General features: G+C 49.2%; 1 protein-coding gene across 2 annotated transcripts in view; it reads left to right on the top strand.

Moving 5' to 3' along the window:
* LOC119111941 (protein shifted) overlaps positions 1-20,553 on the top strand; it is a 50,719-nt gene that overhangs the window by 20,401 nt on the left and 9,765 nt on the right. The window contains exons 7-9 of one of the 2 annotated variants that reach the window (XM_037235824.1): positions 221-316; positions 944-1,135; positions 3,020-4,768. In XM_037235824.1, coding sequence (XP_037091719.1) covers positions 221-316; positions 944-1,135; positions 3,020-3,093 — 362 coding nt within the window. In that variant the 3' untranslated portion in view covers positions 3,094-4,768. Of the gene's footprint in view, positions 1-220; positions 317-943; positions 1,196-3,019; positions 4,769-20,553 lie in introns of both variants that reach the window. The other variant, XM_037235826.1, reaches the window with a different exon arrangement.

The following is a 20,553-nucleotide window of genomic DNA, read 5'->3' as shown; positions in this document are numbered from 1 at the left end:
GTTAGGGGCGCAGATGTTTCAGCTGACCTGCCTCACACTTTCGTGATGTTTATAAGTAGCGCTTCTTTTTGGTGTAATACTTCCTCACATCATACAGGAAAAAAATGCGACTGCTTCTTCATTTTGCGTTAGGCAACAGTTCCATTACATCACCTCACTGGTGCGTAAACGACTGAGCGAATATTCGATGCCTACAATTAATACGATTGCCATGTTTCAGGCATTTGTCACGAACGATGTTTGAACGGCGGCAAATGCATACAGAAAGACACATGCAACTGCAAAAAAGGTTATTACGGAGCGCGCTGCCAGTTCAGTAAGTCTTCCGCTGCAGCTCCATGCAGCGCTCCTTGCACAGTGTATTGTGACAAACCCTCACGTCGTTTGTTTTGTTTTAGGAGCGTAAGGAGCCCACTGAATCCCGAACGGTAGGTTGCAGTTGTAAAACGGAGGTATTGTTCGTTCGGGACGTCTCGTTACAGCCAGGGGTATAGTCATATTTCTTTTTACCTTTTGGGATTGATTGTCAATCATCTAACTCAATTTAGAGGAGCAGGAATTGTTTCAGGCTTTGTTTACACAATAGACTTGTATTTAACATTAAATTGTGTCTTTTAAGATTGTAATGGCCATTTTATTGGCAGGTGTTCCAATGTTTCCAACAGCTGTTGGCTTAAATGGCGTCTGGCTCCTGGTTAACTGGCTAAATTGCTGCCGTGAACTTACTGAGATTTCACAACTTGTCCGTGGGGATCTAACGGCACGAACACCACATCCGACTTCTTATCCATGGCTTAACCCACACCAGATAACCTTTCGTCCCACCCACCTTACGCCCGTGAACCTTGCGGCCTGACGACCCTGACATCGCGCTTCGCTCGACCCTGACCGACCTCGTGACCTCGTGACCCCAGCCGGCGCTGACGTCGTGGTCCGCTGGCAGGCAAGTGTCTGATCCCGTGTCAGAACGGCGGCCGGTGCCGGGGCGTGAACCAGTGCCGCTGCCGCTCGGGCTACACCGGCCACCACTGTGAGGTGGTGGCGCGCCAGCGGTGCCGCCGCTGCAGGCACGGTCTGTGCGTGGCGTCGCGCTGTGAGTGCAGGCGCGGCTGGCTCGGCCGCCGCTGCAACAAACGTAAGCGGGGCAGGCGGGGCCGCCGCCGCCACCGCGGCCGGACGCGGCGTAAGCAGGCATGTGAGTAGATGGCGACCGGCCGGGCGGGGCTGCGGACCGGGCGCGGGGCGCAGCCGTCGTGCCGCCCCCTGCAGGGCCGGGCTACGGTGGCGCCCCCTGGTCTGCGGCTCCGCTCGTGATGTAGCTGAGGTGGTGGCCTCGCATGCGGGGATTGCCTGGAGGCGGCGCTGACACTGCATGGGCAGCGATCGAGTCTTTTCGCACTAATTCCGTCGGTTTGGTTTGTTTGCGGTCGGTGGGTATCACAGCAGCACGACTTCACAGCGTTCATAAGCTATGACGTGGGCTGGAACCATGGCCTGAGGTTGCTTTGGTAGTCAGCAAGCGGTGACAGATGACTGCTTTGCGTGGGTCATTTGCTTGTTTAAAAATAGAGATCGATACAATAAAATAGAGATGCATGTGGTACAATAGAGGTTGATGGCATAAAATGGAGGTAGATACCTTAGAAGTTAGATACCATAAAAGAGATCAATGTTATAACATAAAGGTCGATTTTGCCATCGGGTGATCTGGTCTTCATCGTTCTTCTTCGTTGACCAACTCTTTTAAGTCTTGTTTTCGCCAGCACGACAGTTCAGCATGCGACGCTAGGATCTAGGAGATTGTCTGGGTATCAGCTGTGAACGAACGCCTCATGGCGCTCCAAAGGTGTTTGATGGGAATATGATGCTCCCTTAGTACCTAACTCCTCCAGCTCATTTCACTCGGTGTTCTTTGGTGTTAAAGGGAGTGTTCCGCTTTACATGGGGGGCCTTGAAGTGAAATCGGCATTTTGAAGACCTTTCGGTGCTGTTCACAATCCTGGCCTTCTTACCACCTAAACCTCTAGTTTCCGAGCTACACGCCAGCAACAATGGTGAAAGGTATATCGGGGAGAGTATTTCAACGTCACCTTGGCATGCGTGATGTCATAATTGCGTCATTCAAATTCTACCATTCCATAAGCCATGCGGCGATCGAGACCAATATAAAAATAATGATCAAGGCGTTCATATCTGGCGTTCGTGGGCACGATTTCCAGATATGACGGTCGTCATTTGAGTATCAATCAATGTTGCGTGAAGTACGATAGCGTAATCAAATCATGGCGCATTGAGAAGCATATTTACTACACGGAGAATTCGGTTATCTAGAGCAGTCTTTTTCACTGAAAAAGTGTACCGATGGCTATCACTGAGGTTTGTGTCATCATATCCGATGCTTTCTTCAATATATTCAAATGTGAAACATTCCTTTTAAGCGCAGAGCGTTTTGGGTGGCTGGTTCTCGCGTTTTTCATAGCCCGTAAAGACTGCAATCCACTACGCCAGACATCTTGGTCACGTTTGAGCGGCCCATGTGCACGCATAGCTAACGCTGGAACGGAGACACGCGGACTGGGCCTCGTGATCGTACGTGCATTACGGCTGTTAAGATCACTATTAACGTGTACTTAGCATCATTTTGTGTACATATATCGTACTAATGAACTATATTTGTATTATTTAAAACCAAAAGAGACTTAACAATGCCCTCGGACGCAATCAGTAAAATCCGCGCGTTAGGGCTTGACACCAATTAACCCGCTTTGCAGCGAAGGCTGCTCCGTGCACTTTCTGGTGCACGATTCATTGCTTGCTCGATCTCTGTTTACTGCATCAGATTTCGTTGACGCTGATGTTTGACTGCGGGTATCGATTCGCGAGCTGAAAACATTCCTGCTTTCGCATTAAACATTAAAATTGGAGACGGAGTATGCTGATGGAAACGCAACCGTTATTTGCAACGATTGCATGCGGCCATAATTCAAGCCACGTAACACCCCACCTGCATCTGTTACAGGAGGAAGGCAGCCGGCCAGGCGCAGAGGGCGACCACGGCAGCAGAGGAGAAAGAAGCCCCGCATGTTCGTATAGCGCTTGTTGTAGGCAGCACTGGGGACATCTGCCGTCGTATGGCGAAGCTGTGTCCGTGAGCGCCGCCGCGGGTGGCGCTGTCAGGTTTCGGCGACATGCAACCAGGACTCTTGAGAGGTGGAAACAGTAGCAGGCGATGCACGTTGTGGCACGCTGCTACAGGTGACAGGGATCACCGTCGTTAGAGCTCTGAGCATCGAACACGTGTGGAGGCATTCGGCCGACTACTGCTGACAAGTCACCAGCATTTAGGCCCCGATGAGCTTGTGAACAGTGAGATCACAACGGACGCATCCAGCTTGTGTGGATGCCCTCGCGTCCAGATCTGCATGCGTTTGCGAAATTTAGGTGCGTGTGTCGCTGCACATCGCTGCACGATATGCAGCATATAAGTATGCATTGTAATTTATTACAATTTGCAATGTGCATCATGCGATTGTGCACTTTGTGGACTGAAGCAATGCTGAGAAATGAGCTAAAGTCAAAGAAATGCATATATGGTCTTCATTGTGCAAATGCGAGAATGTTTGGACAAGGCATTGCGTCACACTGGGTTTTATGAGAACTTTAGGTACTTGTTAACTGAAACCAATCATGCCTAACATACCTTGCAAAATCACGCAGGTGTACTCACACGCTTTTCAGACTGTGCCACCATTTTGTTTTCTTGCCACTTTTTATGACGGAATCAGAAATTCCATCCGCTTGAGGCAAATACGATATTTATAGGCGTTCCTCATTTATCTCATTTCTTGTTTTGCACAGATGGCCTGAACTTTCCCACCATGCACCACTCGTTTGTCGACTGTGATCATTGTATTGCGTTGCACTGGTTACTCGGCTTTTGCTCTGTGCTGTGGAGTAATGCAATTTTGCATGCACATCGTCTTTGATGGGGAATGTGAAACCATGAACACTTGAAAATTATATCGCATTAAAGAGTGAACACCAATATAGGATAATGGTCTGCGGCATCCTGCATTCTATGCATTTCACTACATGGCTTTGGTGCAGACTTCGTTCAGGCGTGCAAATTGCTGCACTGTTTTTGACACCATTCGCAGCTATTTGTTACAGCTGTTATCTTCTGGAAGGAGAGTGAAAGACGCTTACGTCGTCACGTCACGTTTCATGCCCGATGCAACTTTACTGAAATCAGAGCCTTTGCGATGCGGCATTTGCGGCATTGGATAATTTGGGTTCAGTTTGTTTTTATCCATAATTAATCGGTTATTTCGTGTCATCAAAATTGGGGGCTTATTGAAAACCCCAACAATTGCAATCGCAGACACCTAGCGTTTGAAAAAGTACAAATGAGCACACAGTTAAACGGTTCGGACCCTGAGACTCTAACCTAAAAATCATGCCCATCTGCCAAAACATTTGCATGTCTCTGTCGGCCACGTGCTGCGTCGCAGTAATGTTTGCAGACGTCTCTGTTTTAAGCGGCATCTTTATGGGCCAGCCAATAGCTAAGTCTGTTAATTTGAGTGATCCCATCCTGTCTGTGTTGCTCGGCCCCCTTCTTGTCAGCATCACGTTTATCGATTTGCTAAACCAGGCTGCTGGGCTCATCTTTGGAATTTGCTGCGAGATGAAGTGGATACTTCGACTCTTCGTAATACTTGCCGTGACTGCGTTCGTGACAAGATGCGCAGCAGTGCTTAAAAAACCGGTAAGTGTTTGCGCGTGCATATCTATAAGTTTTAAACCTCGAACATACACACACACACGCACACACACACACACACACACACACACACACACCACACACACACACACACACACACACACACACACACACACACATATATATATATATAATATATATATATATATATATATATATATATATACATTATATATTATATATATAAGTAGGCATGATCCCATATATACGCTGATAACGATGGGGATCAATTTACAATATCATGCCTTTAACTAGACTAACGACATTGGCAGCCTGCGATCTGCGACGTGTTCTAACTACCTGGAATTTAGCTGCTACCCCACAAAAGAAATATCCGGGCTCATAGCTCAACTCGATATCTACCTACGTATCTTCATTAAAATGAGTACGACATTTGAACCCGGTTGTAGCAGCAAGAAAAGGGCGGATAGAAACTTCACCAGACCAGAGCCAGGGGGATGGAGCTCCGCGATCTGGGTATAAGAGACCATAAAGTGCAGCCGATGGTGGCGTAAAATTAGGCGTAGCTGGGGTAAAAGGCGTTGCGAATGCTCTGCAACGATTCGATCTTGTGTTATATTAGGTCACTGAGCTATAACACCATCTCTGAAGCTTCTTCAAGTCGCTTTGATGACTAATGATAGTTTGCTAGTTATGGGTCATGACTTAACAAAATCGGTATAATCATCGAACCGTATTGCTTAAGCTCGTTAGTCTCTCTGGACAGACCATCGATCCCTTCAAGGTCAAACGCGGTAAATTACATTTGACCATGCTTGGCTTTTGATCAGTCCTAAATAGCGTCCTTTTCCGCCTCTAATCACGAATGCAGTTTGATGCATATTTGCATGGAAAAGGTGTCATTCACTCCGGAGGGCTGTATGTTGTGAATGCCGTTGTTTTTCAAGTATTACGGTGGTAGAGATGGTGGGGTAGGGAGGAGGAGTGTGAGGACAGCCTTTTTATGATGCTGTGTGGAGATCAACAAGTTAAAAATAAATGGCGTTTATTCATATCTCCTCAAGAAATCCGGTTGCCATGTCTGATTGACTTGACATGGAAGGCTCTCGGTTATCTTACGGAAACAAGCCGAACATCGTCAGATCCTTCCGAAAAGAGGCAATCCACCATCCGTTGTTTCGTGGTGCTAGGTCAAGCAGGAGCCGAATGGTGTGGAATGCCTAATACCACTCACAAATGACGCTAGTGAACATAGCTTCCGCCCGGCAAGGGGAAAGCCCTTGTATCGACAGTATCGCGTCAAATTGCATCCCGCGCGGTTAAACACCGTTCTTTCACCAATCCTGGTGGATTAGCTTTTAGTGCTCAACAGTTAAATGGTTAATGTAAATGATTTTCTCTCAGTCAGATGCAGCCGCGCAGCCGGAGCCAATTGCTATTGAAGCCAATTGTCATTATCGTTTGCTATCATATGCATGTTTTTCTTCGATAGTTTTCGTCTTTACCTTGTATAGCTGGAATAAACACTAGAAGCTACCGCGAGACCAATTCTGCCTGAGTTTCACTGTCACCAAACAGATGTAGTCGTGCGTTAAACGACCGCATGAAATTAATCGTCGGAGCTCCTCATTGTACAATGGTGCAGGAGATTCTTTCCAAGCTGGCAAAGCTCGGCGGCTTTCTCAAAGCATATGTGTTGTTCAGAGACATTGAGAACCCCGCAAATGTAGATCGTAGATAGAAATGGGTCAACAGTTTGTATAAATGCCAAGCCATGTTTGCCTGGCAATGCCCAACATTCAGCCAGAATCAATTAGTGGTATTCATCGTGCATCTTAATTTTGAGCACACATGCTCGTAAATCTTAACAACAGATACCTTGACCCCAGGCGTTGCAGTCTCCTGACACCGCACGGTGTCAATCCAGCGTTCAATATTAAGTCATGGCCAATGGGCGGACGAAAATGACACCGCACCTGAAAAAATACCGCAGAACAATTAATGACATAAAATCGTACATTTAGAAGGTAGTCCGGTCGTATGTTTTACCTGTGCAATTTTTTTATTGATGACAAGAACGTATTCGCTTTCACAGCACCGCGAAGTTGGGCTGGAATCTGGTGGTGGAACTAGCAGAGAAAAGGTGGAAACTCTATCGTTCGTGTTGATGTAACTGTATCCATACAGAGAACAAACTGAAAGATATAAAAAAGATAAGTCCCGTGTTCTCTTTGAACGGTACGAATAAATTTTGGAAGCCATTTCAAACCATTATTTTATGGCGGTCGTTTTGGCGCGCGCGGCGTCCGCCGGCGATGTTGTTTGCAGTGGCCAGCGGCGTTTGGTTTCCATCGCTGTCATGGCTTCTGAGATTGCAGGCGCGCAGGCTCAAATCTTTTGATGTAGCTTATTTGGTTAGTCGCTCCTGCAAAAAATGAACATCCTCAGACAAACATGGGATAGCCTTTCGTTTTCAACTCATTTCAACCCATTCAATTCAACACTTATGATATCCCCTATTTCTTTCCGGTAAAGGGCCCCCCGGAGGCCCTTAGAGGGATACATCATATCACACTAGTCTCCTGGCTGACGCGGGAGGCCTTCTCGCCCGCGCGGCTCACTTCGGACCGACGCAGGGACCACCGTTGACACAACAGTATTCCTGATCGTTTCAGGTAATCAAATGGCCAGGATATAGACTTCAATTCGGCTTAACTGGCCCATGCTGCAGTTGGGTTGGAGTGCCTACCGTCCGGTATTGGGACCCTGCCTAGCAGAGAACCGTTCGATTGCCTTACTGTAAACACTCATCATAAGTTCTTAGGTTTCCGTTCGTTGTCCGAGGGCCCCAACCAACGCAAGAGGTCCTCCGTCCTTCGGGGTTCCGTCCTCGTCCCCGGTGAGCGAATCCTCCCTTGACGGACTCCAGGTCCCTCATTGACACAGAAAACGCTGTTAGGCACTGTTGGCCCCTAAACGATACAGGATACAGTATTGTTGCACGGGACCTGACCAAAGTTAATGGCTTGCCCGGGTTTGTTTTTGCTTGGGAAGTGGGCCCTCAGAGCTCAGACCGACGCGGAGCCGACTGTTTGGTGTTGGTGGTCGCCAGCCAAAATAGAGGAATGCTCTCTTTCAGGGGTCCTTAACTGGTGCAAAAGGCCCTTTAACTGACACTTGAGATCACGGCTCCACGGGTCCTCAATGTGCCCTTCAGTCAGCCCCTCGGGCCCTTCAGCATTGCAACCGGGCACTTGATCTTTGGTCTTGAGAGATCCCTCGGCCCCCGTTCGGGCCCCCTCGAGTTCGCTTTCCCGGCCTTGTTCCTGCCTGGTAAATGGGTCTCAAGGGCATAGACAGACATGGAATCGACTGTTTGGCTCTGTGTCGAGGTCCTATAAATAGGGATAGATACCCTAAAAAAGATGGCCATAAAATCTTTCTGATATTTCAGATCACGGCATTGGTGGGAGGCCGGGTCCAAGTCCAATCAGACCTTTGATCTTTGATCCCGAGGGGCCCTTCGGCCCCTCCTCAAACAGGGCCCGTATCCGACTTGGGGCCACTAGCCGACATATGACCCCCTGTTAGACACTGTGGGTCCCTGACCGACACAGGGGCCCCCGTTTATTTTTTTTCAGGGACCGTGACCAATGCAAATCTTGGCCACCGGCCTTGCGTCTGCAGGGAAAATGGATCCCCAGGGTTCAGATTCACAGGGAGCCAGTTGTACTGTGTTCGTGGTCTCTTGCCGACTTAAACACCTGCGTTGTCTCAGGGGTTTCTCAAACGGTGCAGGAGGACCTCTGCCTGCTTTTTCAGGTCCGATCCTACTCGCCGCGACTAATGTGACCTACAGCTAGTCCTTCAGGCCCTTATGTCATCCAACCGGACCTTTGATCGTCAGTTCTGGTGGACCACCCGGGCCCTTCTTCGGGCCTCCTCGAACATGGCCCTTGGTCGGCTCGGGGCCCTTTGCAAGCATATGATCCTCTGGTTCGCACTGTGGACCCCCAACAAAGACAGGGGCAAATCCGACCGGTACAAATCACTGGCCCCGGCTTTATAGCTGATTGGGAAATGAGGGTATCGGGCCCATAACCATAATTGTGAGGTACTGATGGTGCCTGGCCGACATATAGGCCCATATCGTCTCAGCGGTCCCTGTGCAGCACAGAGGGTCCTCTGACTGCCATTTGAGGGTCAGTTCCCGGAGGCCAAGCCCCTGAATAAGACTCCGTCTAGCCCTCCTTCGTGCCCTTTGACTCTTCAATCAGGCTCTTGATCGTCAAACTCGGTGGGCTCTCTGGGCTCCCCGGGGCTCCTCGAACGCTGCCTCTGGCCGACTCGAAACCCGTGTCAACACAGCGCCCCCAGTTAGGCGCTGTAGGGCGCTGACGGACGCTGCAGGGCGCTGACGGACGCTGCAGGGCGCTGACGGACGCTGCAGGGCGCTGACGGACGCTGCAGGGCGCTGACGGTCGCTGCAGGGCGCTGACGGACGCTGTAGGGCGCTGACGGACGCTGCAGGGCGCTGACGGACGCTGCAGGGCGCTGACGGACGCTGTAGGGCGCTGACGGACGCTGCGGTCCCGACCAATGTAAATCGCTGGCTCCGGCCTTGTTCCTGCATGGAAAATGGGCCATCAGGCACATGCCACCACGGATCAGACTGTGCGTTACTGGTGGTGTCTTATTGACATATAGGCCCTTATCGACGCAGGGGCCTCTGATCAGCGCGCGCGGCCCTCTGGCTGGTGTTAAAGTGCCCGGCCCTGCGGGCTGGGACCCCGTAATGCGGTCTCTGGCCGCCTTCCGGGGCAATCATCTTGTGTCCCAAGGGGTCTGAAGGGCCCCTCGGAACCTGGGGGGGGGGGGGGGGGCACGCGCCCCCTGTGCCCCCCCTGCTTGCGCTACTGGTCAGATGGTAACCTGACAGGTCGAATTTCATCGTGCCTTGCATGCCATGGTCACCTAACCCCCGCCATCTACAAGTTACCCTCAGATGCCGTCGGAAGGTGATCCCTCAGAGCGCAACACCGTAACCCGGTGTAAGGTGGTTTTGGATATGGTAGAAGAGCCGTTGGCTGCAAATCCGCCGTTGCGTATTAGTGTATGTTGTTCCTCGGAGTGGTGCGGAACGCACTGTGCTGCAGGCGACCGGGATGGTGTTGGCGGCGCCCAGAAGGCCTCTATTCGGTAAGCATTATTTATCATCTTGTGAATTGGCGTGCTTGTGTGATGTGTAGCAAACAAATGCCGTGATTTTCGAAACGTATAGATGACCTTATCTCTTGAATACAGCATTGCGCAACGCTTGGCTCACAACCTTCAATCCCACCCTTTGACACCTTACTGTGATTTTAATGGTGTGATCTTTCAGGGGCCTGGGTTTGCGTTAATTGGTTATGGGCCCTAATGTTTTTTTTTCTGAACCCTCTTAACCCTCGCCCGGATTTGTCGTTTTTCATAACGCGGGCTGGTAGCGGCGTCGATGCGACTCCCTGTTGTTTTTTAACTAATAAGCATACAGCTTAACGAACAACGCCAGTGGCCTTTTTCTCAGTGAGATCTTGTGATGGGTAATAAATTGTAGCTGCCTAGGTCCATAACTGATCCAATTATGCACAGGAATGTTACAGCCATTCAGGAAATGGTTAAGGCGCAAAATCTACTTTATTTGGTGCAATTTTTCAGACAAGGCAACTAAGTGGCTGAAATAAGACCTCTTTGATATACAGCACAAAACCTTAAACTAGAACTTACGCATGACATGAAGACGGCTTAAATTAGTTGAGAAGGATATGCTTACGAAGGTTATTTTGGCGGGCTTTTAGCTCCCTATATCATGCAAATTGATGTCCCTGTCATTTTAAGTGTTGCTGGAGGACGAACAGAAACACAAAATATCACGGGACTTAATTCCCGATAATGTTGCACTGAAATTAATTCTCAACAATGCTGTCAGTGACCTATCTAACCACGAATCCTGTAGCACCAGGGCTGTTTTCTCTCAGTTCAGGAAGGTCATACTGGGTTGGTTTTGTTGACATGGAGCAGAGTAGAGTAGTTTGTTGACATGGAGTACAGGATGTCTAAGTTTGGTCAAACTGATGCTGGCAAGTATGTTTTAATTTGTTTTACATGCAATCTTGTTTGTTTTTTTAACAAACACAAACAAACATGCGTCTGTCCCGGGTGGCCCAGCTGGATAGAGCGCCTGCCTTCCGATCCACCCACCTGTGACGGGGTGGGTTCCAGTCGTTTTAGGCGCTCGCTATTTGCCCCTGACAGATATGGCCTGTGACTGGTGGTAGCAGTCGCGCTAAAGGTCAGTTGACGTCAGGGGCAGCACGCACTGTGTCGAGCATTGCGCCACATCAAGCTTTCGCCACTAAATTTTGCCGTTGCCTAGAATTGCGCGATCGGGTGCTAGGGTTCAGGGCTCACACAACAAGCACTGCCCAGCGTGAGCTCTGATCCCAGTTATCCATCTATTCAAATGGTTGGGATCAAATGATAAAAACAGTTTTAAAAAACAAACAAACACAGTGGTGTAGTCAATATTTGCTTATCGCTATTGAATGATGACCCACAAACTGGTGTAGAAAATCATGTTAGTTGAAAATTCAGCTTCATGCAAAGCCATGATTGAGCATCCTATTCAGACTCTTTGGCATATGTTTTTTTTCCGATTTCTGTTTTACTACCCTCTGACGAAACGTATTATTCTCTTGTACTCGGCCCGCATAAATTTTGTAGGCTGCTTGCATGGTTTATTAATTTGTTAGCCCACCTTGGATGCACTGAGATAATGAATAAAGGGCTAAGTGAGAAAGTTTGCCGCTGACTTGATAACTTATACGCAATCATGTTTAGTGCAACATCAAGGGCGGATCCAGGACTTCGTCAAAGGAGAGCACACTATATTGTGGGCCTCCTAGAGTTAAGCCCATAAAAGGACCTCGCATTCCGGCCATTAATCTGAAGTTTCTTTTTGCGTTATTTTGTATACGGAAACCCATCTTATTGTGTGCAGTCCTAGAAAAATAGGCGTGCTGCGCATGCACATGCATAGAGTTTGTCCACTTTCTCCAGATCATGGGGAATTCTGGCATCTTAAGGCTAAATTTTTCGGAAGAAAAATAGCCAAATGAAGTGAATTTGGCTGCTAGATGCCAGTTAAGTCATGCACGAACTTGATTCCCAGCTATTTACAGGCAGCTATCTGATTGATGTGACCGGCTGATGGCTGATGACTAATGCAGATCTTTGCTTTTGTTTGTTATGAGGGAGTACAAAATATCCTAGTGTTTTAAATGTACCAAGAATGTCGTGCACAAGTATAATAGGTCTCACAAATTAAAACCACAACGGAAATAACGCCTACGACGTCGATGTAACGTAAAATCATGTTTCACAACCGCGCGTAAAAAAATTATTGGCGCATATCCGACTGCTGCTCTAAGGCTAACGCACTGAGGCCACTGGGGACGAGGCCTGAGCTTTCATGGGCACCGCAACAGGCCAACAAAGAGGCTGTCGCCAGCAAGTGTAGGGTCCTCAGAGTAGGCGAGAAGAAGCCAAGACCGACGTGCTGGGTCCCTGAACGATCAGGAGTGTCCCGACAGGCTGACATATAGGCTGGCTAACATACAGTCCCCGGCGAGAGCACGGGGCCCTGTGAGCAAAGGAAAAACCTTAAGACCAGTGTTCGTGAAGTTATGCCCCGGCGCTATCAAGAGAGCCTGGTTAGGTCAACAGAAAGGGTTCAGATAGGAGTGAAGGATCCTCCGCAAACGAGATCGAGGGAAATACTTATAAATCAATGTAGAGGGCCCCTGAGCATCAAGTGACTCGGTGCCTTACCTTATGTAGGTTGTAGCAACAGCACAAGGCCCTCCGAACAAGTTCAAAGAACTTGAGACCAATGTGAAGGGCCTCTGAGCAACGGAGTGTACCCCGGTATATTTGGCTCCGACAAAGGCGTATAGGACCTTTTTCGGGAACGGGAAGAATCCGCCGAGGGCCGCTGATCGAAAAAGAGTGCCCTGGCAGGTTAGCAGATTGTGCTCCAGCAGCAGCGAAGGGTCCGACGAGAAAATGCAAAGAGATTGAGGACAACGCGAAAGGTTTCTTAGCGATCGGATAGACCCGGCAAGTGCAGGCAAGGGCCCTGGTGGCAGCGTTACGGCTCTTAACAGCGTAACGAGCCTCACAATGCTCCCCAATGATCACCCCCTCCATCAGCGGATGATAAACTTTGTCTGCTCACAGGCTCCTCACCTTCGCTCGGGACTGTTCTTGGAGGCCCGAAAACGTCCAACTCGTTGCATTTTGTGTTTAAGAAAAACTCTGTCCGTTCGGCCGGTCATGGCCCCTTCGTAGGCTGAGTCCCTTTTAGAGCACAAGGGAGCAAGGTTCCGTGCTCCCCTACCTTCCTCTGGATCCCCAACTGGCCCGAGCAGTTTAACAGATGGCGTCTCGGCAAGAGCACATGGTTATTCATTCAAATAAGAAGTAACCAAAACACAGTACAGAGAGCCCAGGGTACCTTAGCAGGTTTATAGATGGGGATGGGGGGGGGGGGAGCGACAAGAGTGTAGGGCCCTTTATTTAAATACTAAATGCCCACGACACACTTCGGAGGGCTCCCAAACGATCGAGTAAGCCCGAGCGGGTTAACAGATCGGGCCCCCGACAAAAGCGTAGGGCCCTCCATTCGAATAGAAAGTACCCAAGACCCAATGGCACACTGCGATCGCTCAGGGGCCATCAGAACCCCTGAACGATCGAAGTGTTTCCAAAACAGATTATCAGAAGAGGGCCGACAAGAGCAAAGTGTCCCTCCATTCAAACGAGAAGTACCCAAGACCCAGTGTGAAAGGCCTCACAAAGATCAAGCGCACCTGAGCAGGCTACCAAGTGGGCCCCCGACAAGAGCGTAGGACCCGACATTCAAGTGCCAAGGCCCAATGTACAGGACCCCCGAACAATCCATTTTGCCCGAAAAGGTGACCAGATGGGAGTCCCCGACAAGCGCGTAGGGATAAGCGAATTGACGCCTCGTGGCGATATGCTGGTTTGCTGTATTACATTTGTGGCTGGTTGTGTTCATGTGGTACTTGTCAAAAAAGAACGTTCGTTCTCAGCGCATTAAGCAATATTATAAATGAAGCTTATTTTTTGGTATGAGCAGATGCACGTTAGTGGCAATGTCTGTGTGTCTGTAAGGTGTATACAACAGTGGTAAAATCTGGGAAATAGTTAATTAGGCAGCCATAATGGTGATGCATAGCCGAATCAGCAAACCAAAAGTTCAGCTGTCACCAAAATGTTCATGTGCACCTGTTATGTCGGTCATTGACCTTTAAGTGTTATCGGTCATTGACCTCATAAAAGGTGCCCATGTGCTAACTATCGTGCCGAGAGCGAGATAAAATATTTGTACGCGTTCTCGGCGGAGAAATAGGTTGTGGTCTCAAATGTCATTTACTCGAATACAGCCTACTTTTGTATACTTTTGCAAACTCCGATTTGTGACATAATGGCGACGGGGATGGGATCTTTGCAATAAAGAAATATAATATACGATCAAGGTAAGACGTAACATCGATTTGGCGTAACGTTGTAGTGTTTGTGAGTTTGTGGACCTGGTATATGCCACAGTGACATGGCACTTAGTCGTTTGAAGTTACGCAATTGTAATCGTGATTCGTGTGCCTGTAGACCCGGGAAAAGCCACAGAGATTCGACGCTCGGTATTTCGGGTAACGCAATTGTGTTTTGTGAATCTGTGGACCCGGTATACAGGCCACAGTAGCATGCCACTCAGTCTCAGCACACCAGAAAAGTTTAGTGAAAGGGACGACTTCGAGATAAGGCTGGATAGATTTCAACCGCATTTATGTGCCTTAGGCACTGAAGAAGTCATTCAGAAGAGAGCATCCTCAATTCAACTGCTGGGCACAAATATCCAACAAAAATTGAATGATGTACACGAAACAGAATTAAGCTCAAGCCAGCCAGATATGTACAGAGGCACCAAAGAAAAGCTTTGGCACATTCTCAATCCACAAGTCCGTGCACTGTATGAAAGAAACATCTACCATGACATGTCGATGACGGATAAAGAGGCAAATATCCGGGACTTTGTCAGACGCTTAAAGACGCAGGCAGAGAAGTGTGACTTTTCTCGGGATCAGAAAACTGAGCTTATCCGGGATGTGATAATATCAAAATGCCCGCGCCCAACACTGCAAGTGAGGATGCCAGAAGCTCAAAAGCTAACGGCAGATGACGCCATGAAGATGTGGGAGTCATATCTGCAGGCCAGGGTTCAGGCAAGAAAACTACAGGAAATAAACCTGACAAGAGAGGTCGACCCGAACCCAGAACGGGAGCCGCAAACGGAAGCTGATTTTGTGAATACGGTGTACGAGAGGAGGAGGATGCAGCCCATGTTCAGTGCTCAAAAACGGACCCAGTCAGGGCCCCTGCTACCGTTGTGGCAGACGATCACATTCGGCAGGCGACTGCTGGACCACAAAGGGAAAAATGTGCGATAAATTCGGTAGCAAAAATCACTTTGCAAAAATGTGCAAAAGTCACCAAGTGGACAAGCCCAGTCTCACCAAGTGAGTGAATGCAACAAGAGAAGAAATCGCACCCAGTGATTTTGCGTTCACATCTGGCGGTGGCACTGCGGACAGTGACCGGCTGACCACAGTAAAATTGAATGGCCAGATTGTGAAGGTACTGGTCCACACTGGAGCATTAGCGGACTTTGTAAAACTGGCCGGCATTGAAGCGGCAAAGACGAACCGGCGACTGCCGCCATATGAATCGAAAATCCCCCTGATTCTGGACGGTCAATTCTTGGCAACGACTGCAGCCAACGATCGCGAAGTCCAGAGCCGTTGGCTCATGGCAGCTCACGGGCAAGTCTCGCTCCTCAGCGGAATACCGGCGGAGCTAACCGGAAAACGTGTCAATTAAGTCACTAAAAAGGGACCCGCTAAGCTGTCGCAGGAGCAAGTCCTGAACAAGCATAAGGAAGCTTTTGATGGTAAGCTGGGATAGCTAGCCAACATCAAGGCTAGCCTGAAGTTAAGAGATGGCAGAGCCAGTGTTCGAGAGCGCGAGACCAGTGCCATACGCGCTGCAAGACGAAATCGACAGAGAGCTGAAAACGTTATAAGACTCGGGATCGCTAAAAGGACCGATGTTCTGACTGGGGCACACCCCTGGTGGTGGTGCCGAAGCCCGGCGGAGAGGTGAGACTGTGCGGTGACTATAAATGCACGGTTACCCACAGCTCAAAGTTAGGCAAGATTCCATACCGAACTTGGAAGACATTTTGACGAAGCCGGCCAGTATGAAGAAGTTTTATACACTGGACCTCAGCACAGCGTACCTACAGATGAGGCTGGACGAGGGCATTCAGCAGCTGACTGTAACGCTCGCCATATGGTATCTCAGCATCGCCTGCCACATTCCAGAGCACGATGGAAAAGGTGCTTAAAGGCCTCCCTGGTGCAACCTGCTTCTTAGATGGCGTCTTGGTAACAGGCTCAACGGATAACGAAACTCTGGAGCGGCTGAATAAAACTCTGAAGAAACTGAACGAATGGAAGCTCGTCTTGGAGACGAAAAAGTGCGAGTTCGTGACGACGCCAGTCCATTATCTAGGAGTAGAGCTGAGCGGTGAAGGCGTCACACCAGTGAAGGAAAAGGTGGAACCCGTGATAAAGGCACAAGACCTCAGAACACCTGCGGGCTGAGAAACTTCCTGGGAGCAGAAACCTTCTTTGCCAGAGTTATGGCAGGCATGTCCAAGGTAGCAGTCACGCTACTTCGATTAGCTGAGAAGGGGCAACTATGACAACGGGCGGCAGCCGAAGAAAGCAGCTTCCAGGCTCTGAGGGAGAGATTCGCTCAGGCTCCTGCGTTGCTCATTAGGACGAACGAAAACCGATGACATTGGTCACTGATGCAAGTGAAGTCAACATGGTTTGGGTGCCGTTCTAATGCAAGTAGACCAAAATGGAAACGAGCGACCCGTGAAATTTGATTCAAGAAGTCTCACTAAAGCTGAGAAAAACTACGCTTAGGCAAAACAGGAGGGACTGGCCCTCATCTTCGGCGTCACCCGATTCAAGCAGTACCTCTGGGGTAGGAGATACACCCTGGTGACTGATAACAAGTCTCTCACTGCTCTCTTGGGACCAAAGACGCGGGCTCCTGCGCTGGCGGCAGCCCTAATACAGAGATGGGTATTGATTCTGGCAGCCTATGCATACGATGTTGAATGCAGGAAGGTAGAGGAAATTCGATGGCGGACATCCTGTCACGCCTCCCAATTCAGAGGGAGGAAAATCTAGCTGACATCCCAGATGAGGCTTCAGTTTGCCTCCGAGAGCAGTTTGACAGGATGGAACCGCTGATCTATGACGATGTTAGACGAGCCATCGGCCTCGATAAAGTGCTATCAAGAGTCGCTCCGAATCTCCACAGCGGCCAGCCGGAGCGGGTACCGCCGGAGCTACAGCCGTTTGAATAAAAGAAAAGCGAGTTGTCTCCTAGTTGTGGCTGTGTACTGTGGTGAAACACAGTGCTCTTGCCCGAGCGCCTGCGGGGAGCAGTCCTGAGTGAACCGCACGACAGCCACCCAGACATTAACGAAATAAACATGTTAGAGCGCAGCTATGCGTGATGGACAAAGATCGATGAAGACATACGAAATGTGGTGAGCAGCTGCCCGGGGTGCCAGACCGGAATGAAAGAAGGACCGGCAGTGTTTTTACACCCCTGGGCACACATGTAGGACGCGTGGGAGCGCGTCCATCTAGGATTTTCCTGCACCTTTCAGAGCCTGCTATTATCTAGTGGTGGTGCACAGCCATTCCAGGTGGCCAAACATCGTCACAATGAAGTACATCACCACAAAAGCGACAATCAGTGAGCTGTCAAAGATATTCGCAAGACTGGGTTCATGATTAGGCTCGGGATCAAGCGCATACGGATTGCACCATATCGTCCTCAGTTCAACGGACTCGCTGAAAGAATAGTGCAGCCAGTCAAGCAGAACTAAAAGCATGTCTGATGAGTGGAGACGATGGTCCGCTCGAACTACAGGTGTCATTGTTTTTGATGAGGTATCGAAATACCCAACACAGCACGACGGTTGTGACACCCGCGGAAGTCATGATGGGAAGAGTCATGAGAGCCAGACTGGACCTACTGAAGCCAAGGCCCGCCGAAAATGTACTGAATGCGCAAGCCAAGCAGGTGGAGAATGCCAGCAAAAAAATCCGGAGTACACGGCTGGTGATCCGGTTCTGGTGCGTAACTGCGCTGGCGGAGCAAAATGGAAGAAAGGTCGCATTATTGCCCGCACTGGATCTGTTTCCTATCAAGTAACAGTGGGAGGACTGACCGCACTGGATCTGTTTCCTACCAAGTAACAGTGGGAGGACTGACCGCACTGGATCTGTTTCCTACCAAGTAACAGTGGGAGGACTGACCGCACTGGATCTGTTTCCTACCAAGTAACTGTGGGAGGACTGACATGGTCGCATCATGCAGGGCAGAGGCTTCTTCTTGGGCAATCTAACAAACCAGCTGGAAGAGAAGCAAATGCTGGGAAGAAGACGGAGTCAAATCCGTCTGTGACGAGACCCGAAAACGGCAAAAATGACGTGGAAGGACCGATGAGAAAGCAAGGTGCAAATGTATGCCATAGTCAGCGACGCGGTGTCGCAAATTTCCATCCGCTAGAACGGAGAGGTTCTGATCCACATGGACAAGTGTCACAAGCGGCCAGCAGTAGTAGGTCAGTAGAAGACGGCAAATGGACAACACATGAAATCAGCAGTGAGACATCAACTAATGGATCTTCAGACACACCGAAAAGGAGTGAATACAGGGATGAAACAACGGAGAATAAACCTTCAAAGGACAATGAAAGGCAAAATCTAAGCCGCCAATCACCATACGAACCAGCCAAGGTGTTCACAAGGAGTGGTCGGGAGGTGCGCAAGCCCATCCGGTTCCAAGCGGGCCAAACCTGACGGCCACGAGCTAAGGCCACTTTACTCTCAGGGGATGGGAGTTGTCATGTCGGTCATTGACCTCATAAGAGAGAGACCCGCGCGCTAACAATTGCGCCGAGGCGAGATAAAATATTTGTACGCGTTCTCGGCGGAGAAATAGGTCGTATTCCACTTTTGAATACAGTCCACACTGCTCGAATACGGTCCACTTTTGTATAATTGCAAACTCTCATTCATGATAGCACCAATGTGCCATGCCAGTTCAATGCCAGTACAATGCCAATGCCAGTTCAAATCTCGTATACCAGGCTGACCAGACACGAGGCTTAAAGGAAATATTCCACCTTTTTCGCACTTTTCACCTAATTTTACATCAGATGCGATCTGATCAGTAATACTAGCTTTTCGAAATCCTAAAGAGCTCAGAATTTCTATTAAAAGTAGCGGACCCTGTGGGAGAGATCTCATTTGATTTCTTGCTCACCACTATGAAAGTAATGCAGTTTATTCGCCCTGCTTTTTCCAACGTGTGCGTTCTGTAATGTTTGCAACACCCTTAGCGTCAAAATGTTTGTGCCACAAGTGCGACGAAAGCTTGAAACGCTACTAGACAAAACAGAGAATAGGTGACAATTAAAATCAAGACATGAGAACATGAAGCTATGATCCCGCAAACTCAACCAAACGTTGAACTATGTTTTTGATTTCTCTCCTATGGCGTCAACCACAATGCCCCTTCTTGAAGCGCACTTTGGCCTCGGGAATGGCAGTATCACATGGCCCATGGTGACGCACTGGTTCAAACTTAAACCAACCATTTTTTCGGTAACAGGCTCCTGCCCGCTCGGCCAACCACAGGCGTTCTTTTACTCGCACCATTAGAGATGCGCAAGGTGGTTGCCGTGACGACGATGGTCGCGTCTGCGGGGAATAAGTGTGGTGCTCTTACAAAATGATGATAACGTACTTGAGACTAGAAAATAATAAAATTTGACTCTCATATTGTGTTGAAGGTGCTGCAATGGCGCCGCCCAATGTGCTAATATTAGACGTAATTAGTACTGGGGTTTCACTCGAGTACACTTTTGAAATATGCCCCAAAGGTGGGACACCCCCTTTAAAACGTCGGAGTGCCGGTGGAGGGGTATTACCAATCACTCAAAATGAATTAAATCGTAATCTTTTTCGCCCTGCGTATCTCAATAGGTCAGGGGGCCTGGCGACCCCAGTCCACCTTTGGCGGGATGAGGGATGGAGTCGCCATGCATGTCATACGCTAGAACTCAGTCAAGATGATTCTTATGGAGAGGGAGCACAGCTCATTGAGAACGGATCACAGTTTATCTTTGTGCTGTCTGGGGCCATTTTCGGCACTAAAAGAAAATATGGCCTCGGAACGAGTTATCCCCTCGGCTGCGTTAATGTATGCTTGCTTATAACAAGCTACTTCTTACCTCTGACCAGTGGCATTGTCCGGATTTCGCCCAGGACGGGACCAAATCGAGGTATGGCGGCCATTTTAGCCGAGCGGTCCAAATGTTGTCGCAATGGAGGCCGAGTCGTATATTCATTTTTTATATTCTGCACTCCATTTGGATGCCTCGAAGGCTCATGTTTCACGTTTCAGAAGTCTCAAGTGCGTCTTAAACTAGGAAGTACTGAGTCCTGCGGACCCGGCAGGCCCCCAGCCATCTCCAGGAGACCAAGGGGAGGGGGGCGCATGGCTTTAGAAGTTTTCACTAGACCACTGCCCCC

The sequence above is a fragment of the Pollicipes pollicipes genome, unplaced genomic scaffold (genome assembly GCF_011947565.3).
Source record: "Pollicipes pollicipes isolate AB1234 unplaced genomic scaffold, Ppol_2.1 Scaffold_7261;HRSCAF=8764_pilon_pilon_pilon, whole genome shotgun sequence".
NCBI classification, from domain to species: domain Eukaryota; kingdom Metazoa; phylum Arthropoda; class Thecostraca; order Pollicipedomorpha; family Pollicipedidae; genus Pollicipes; species Pollicipes pollicipes.
The sequence above is the reverse complement of the archived record's forward strand: the minus strand, read 5'-3'. Positions and strand labels throughout refer to the sequence as shown.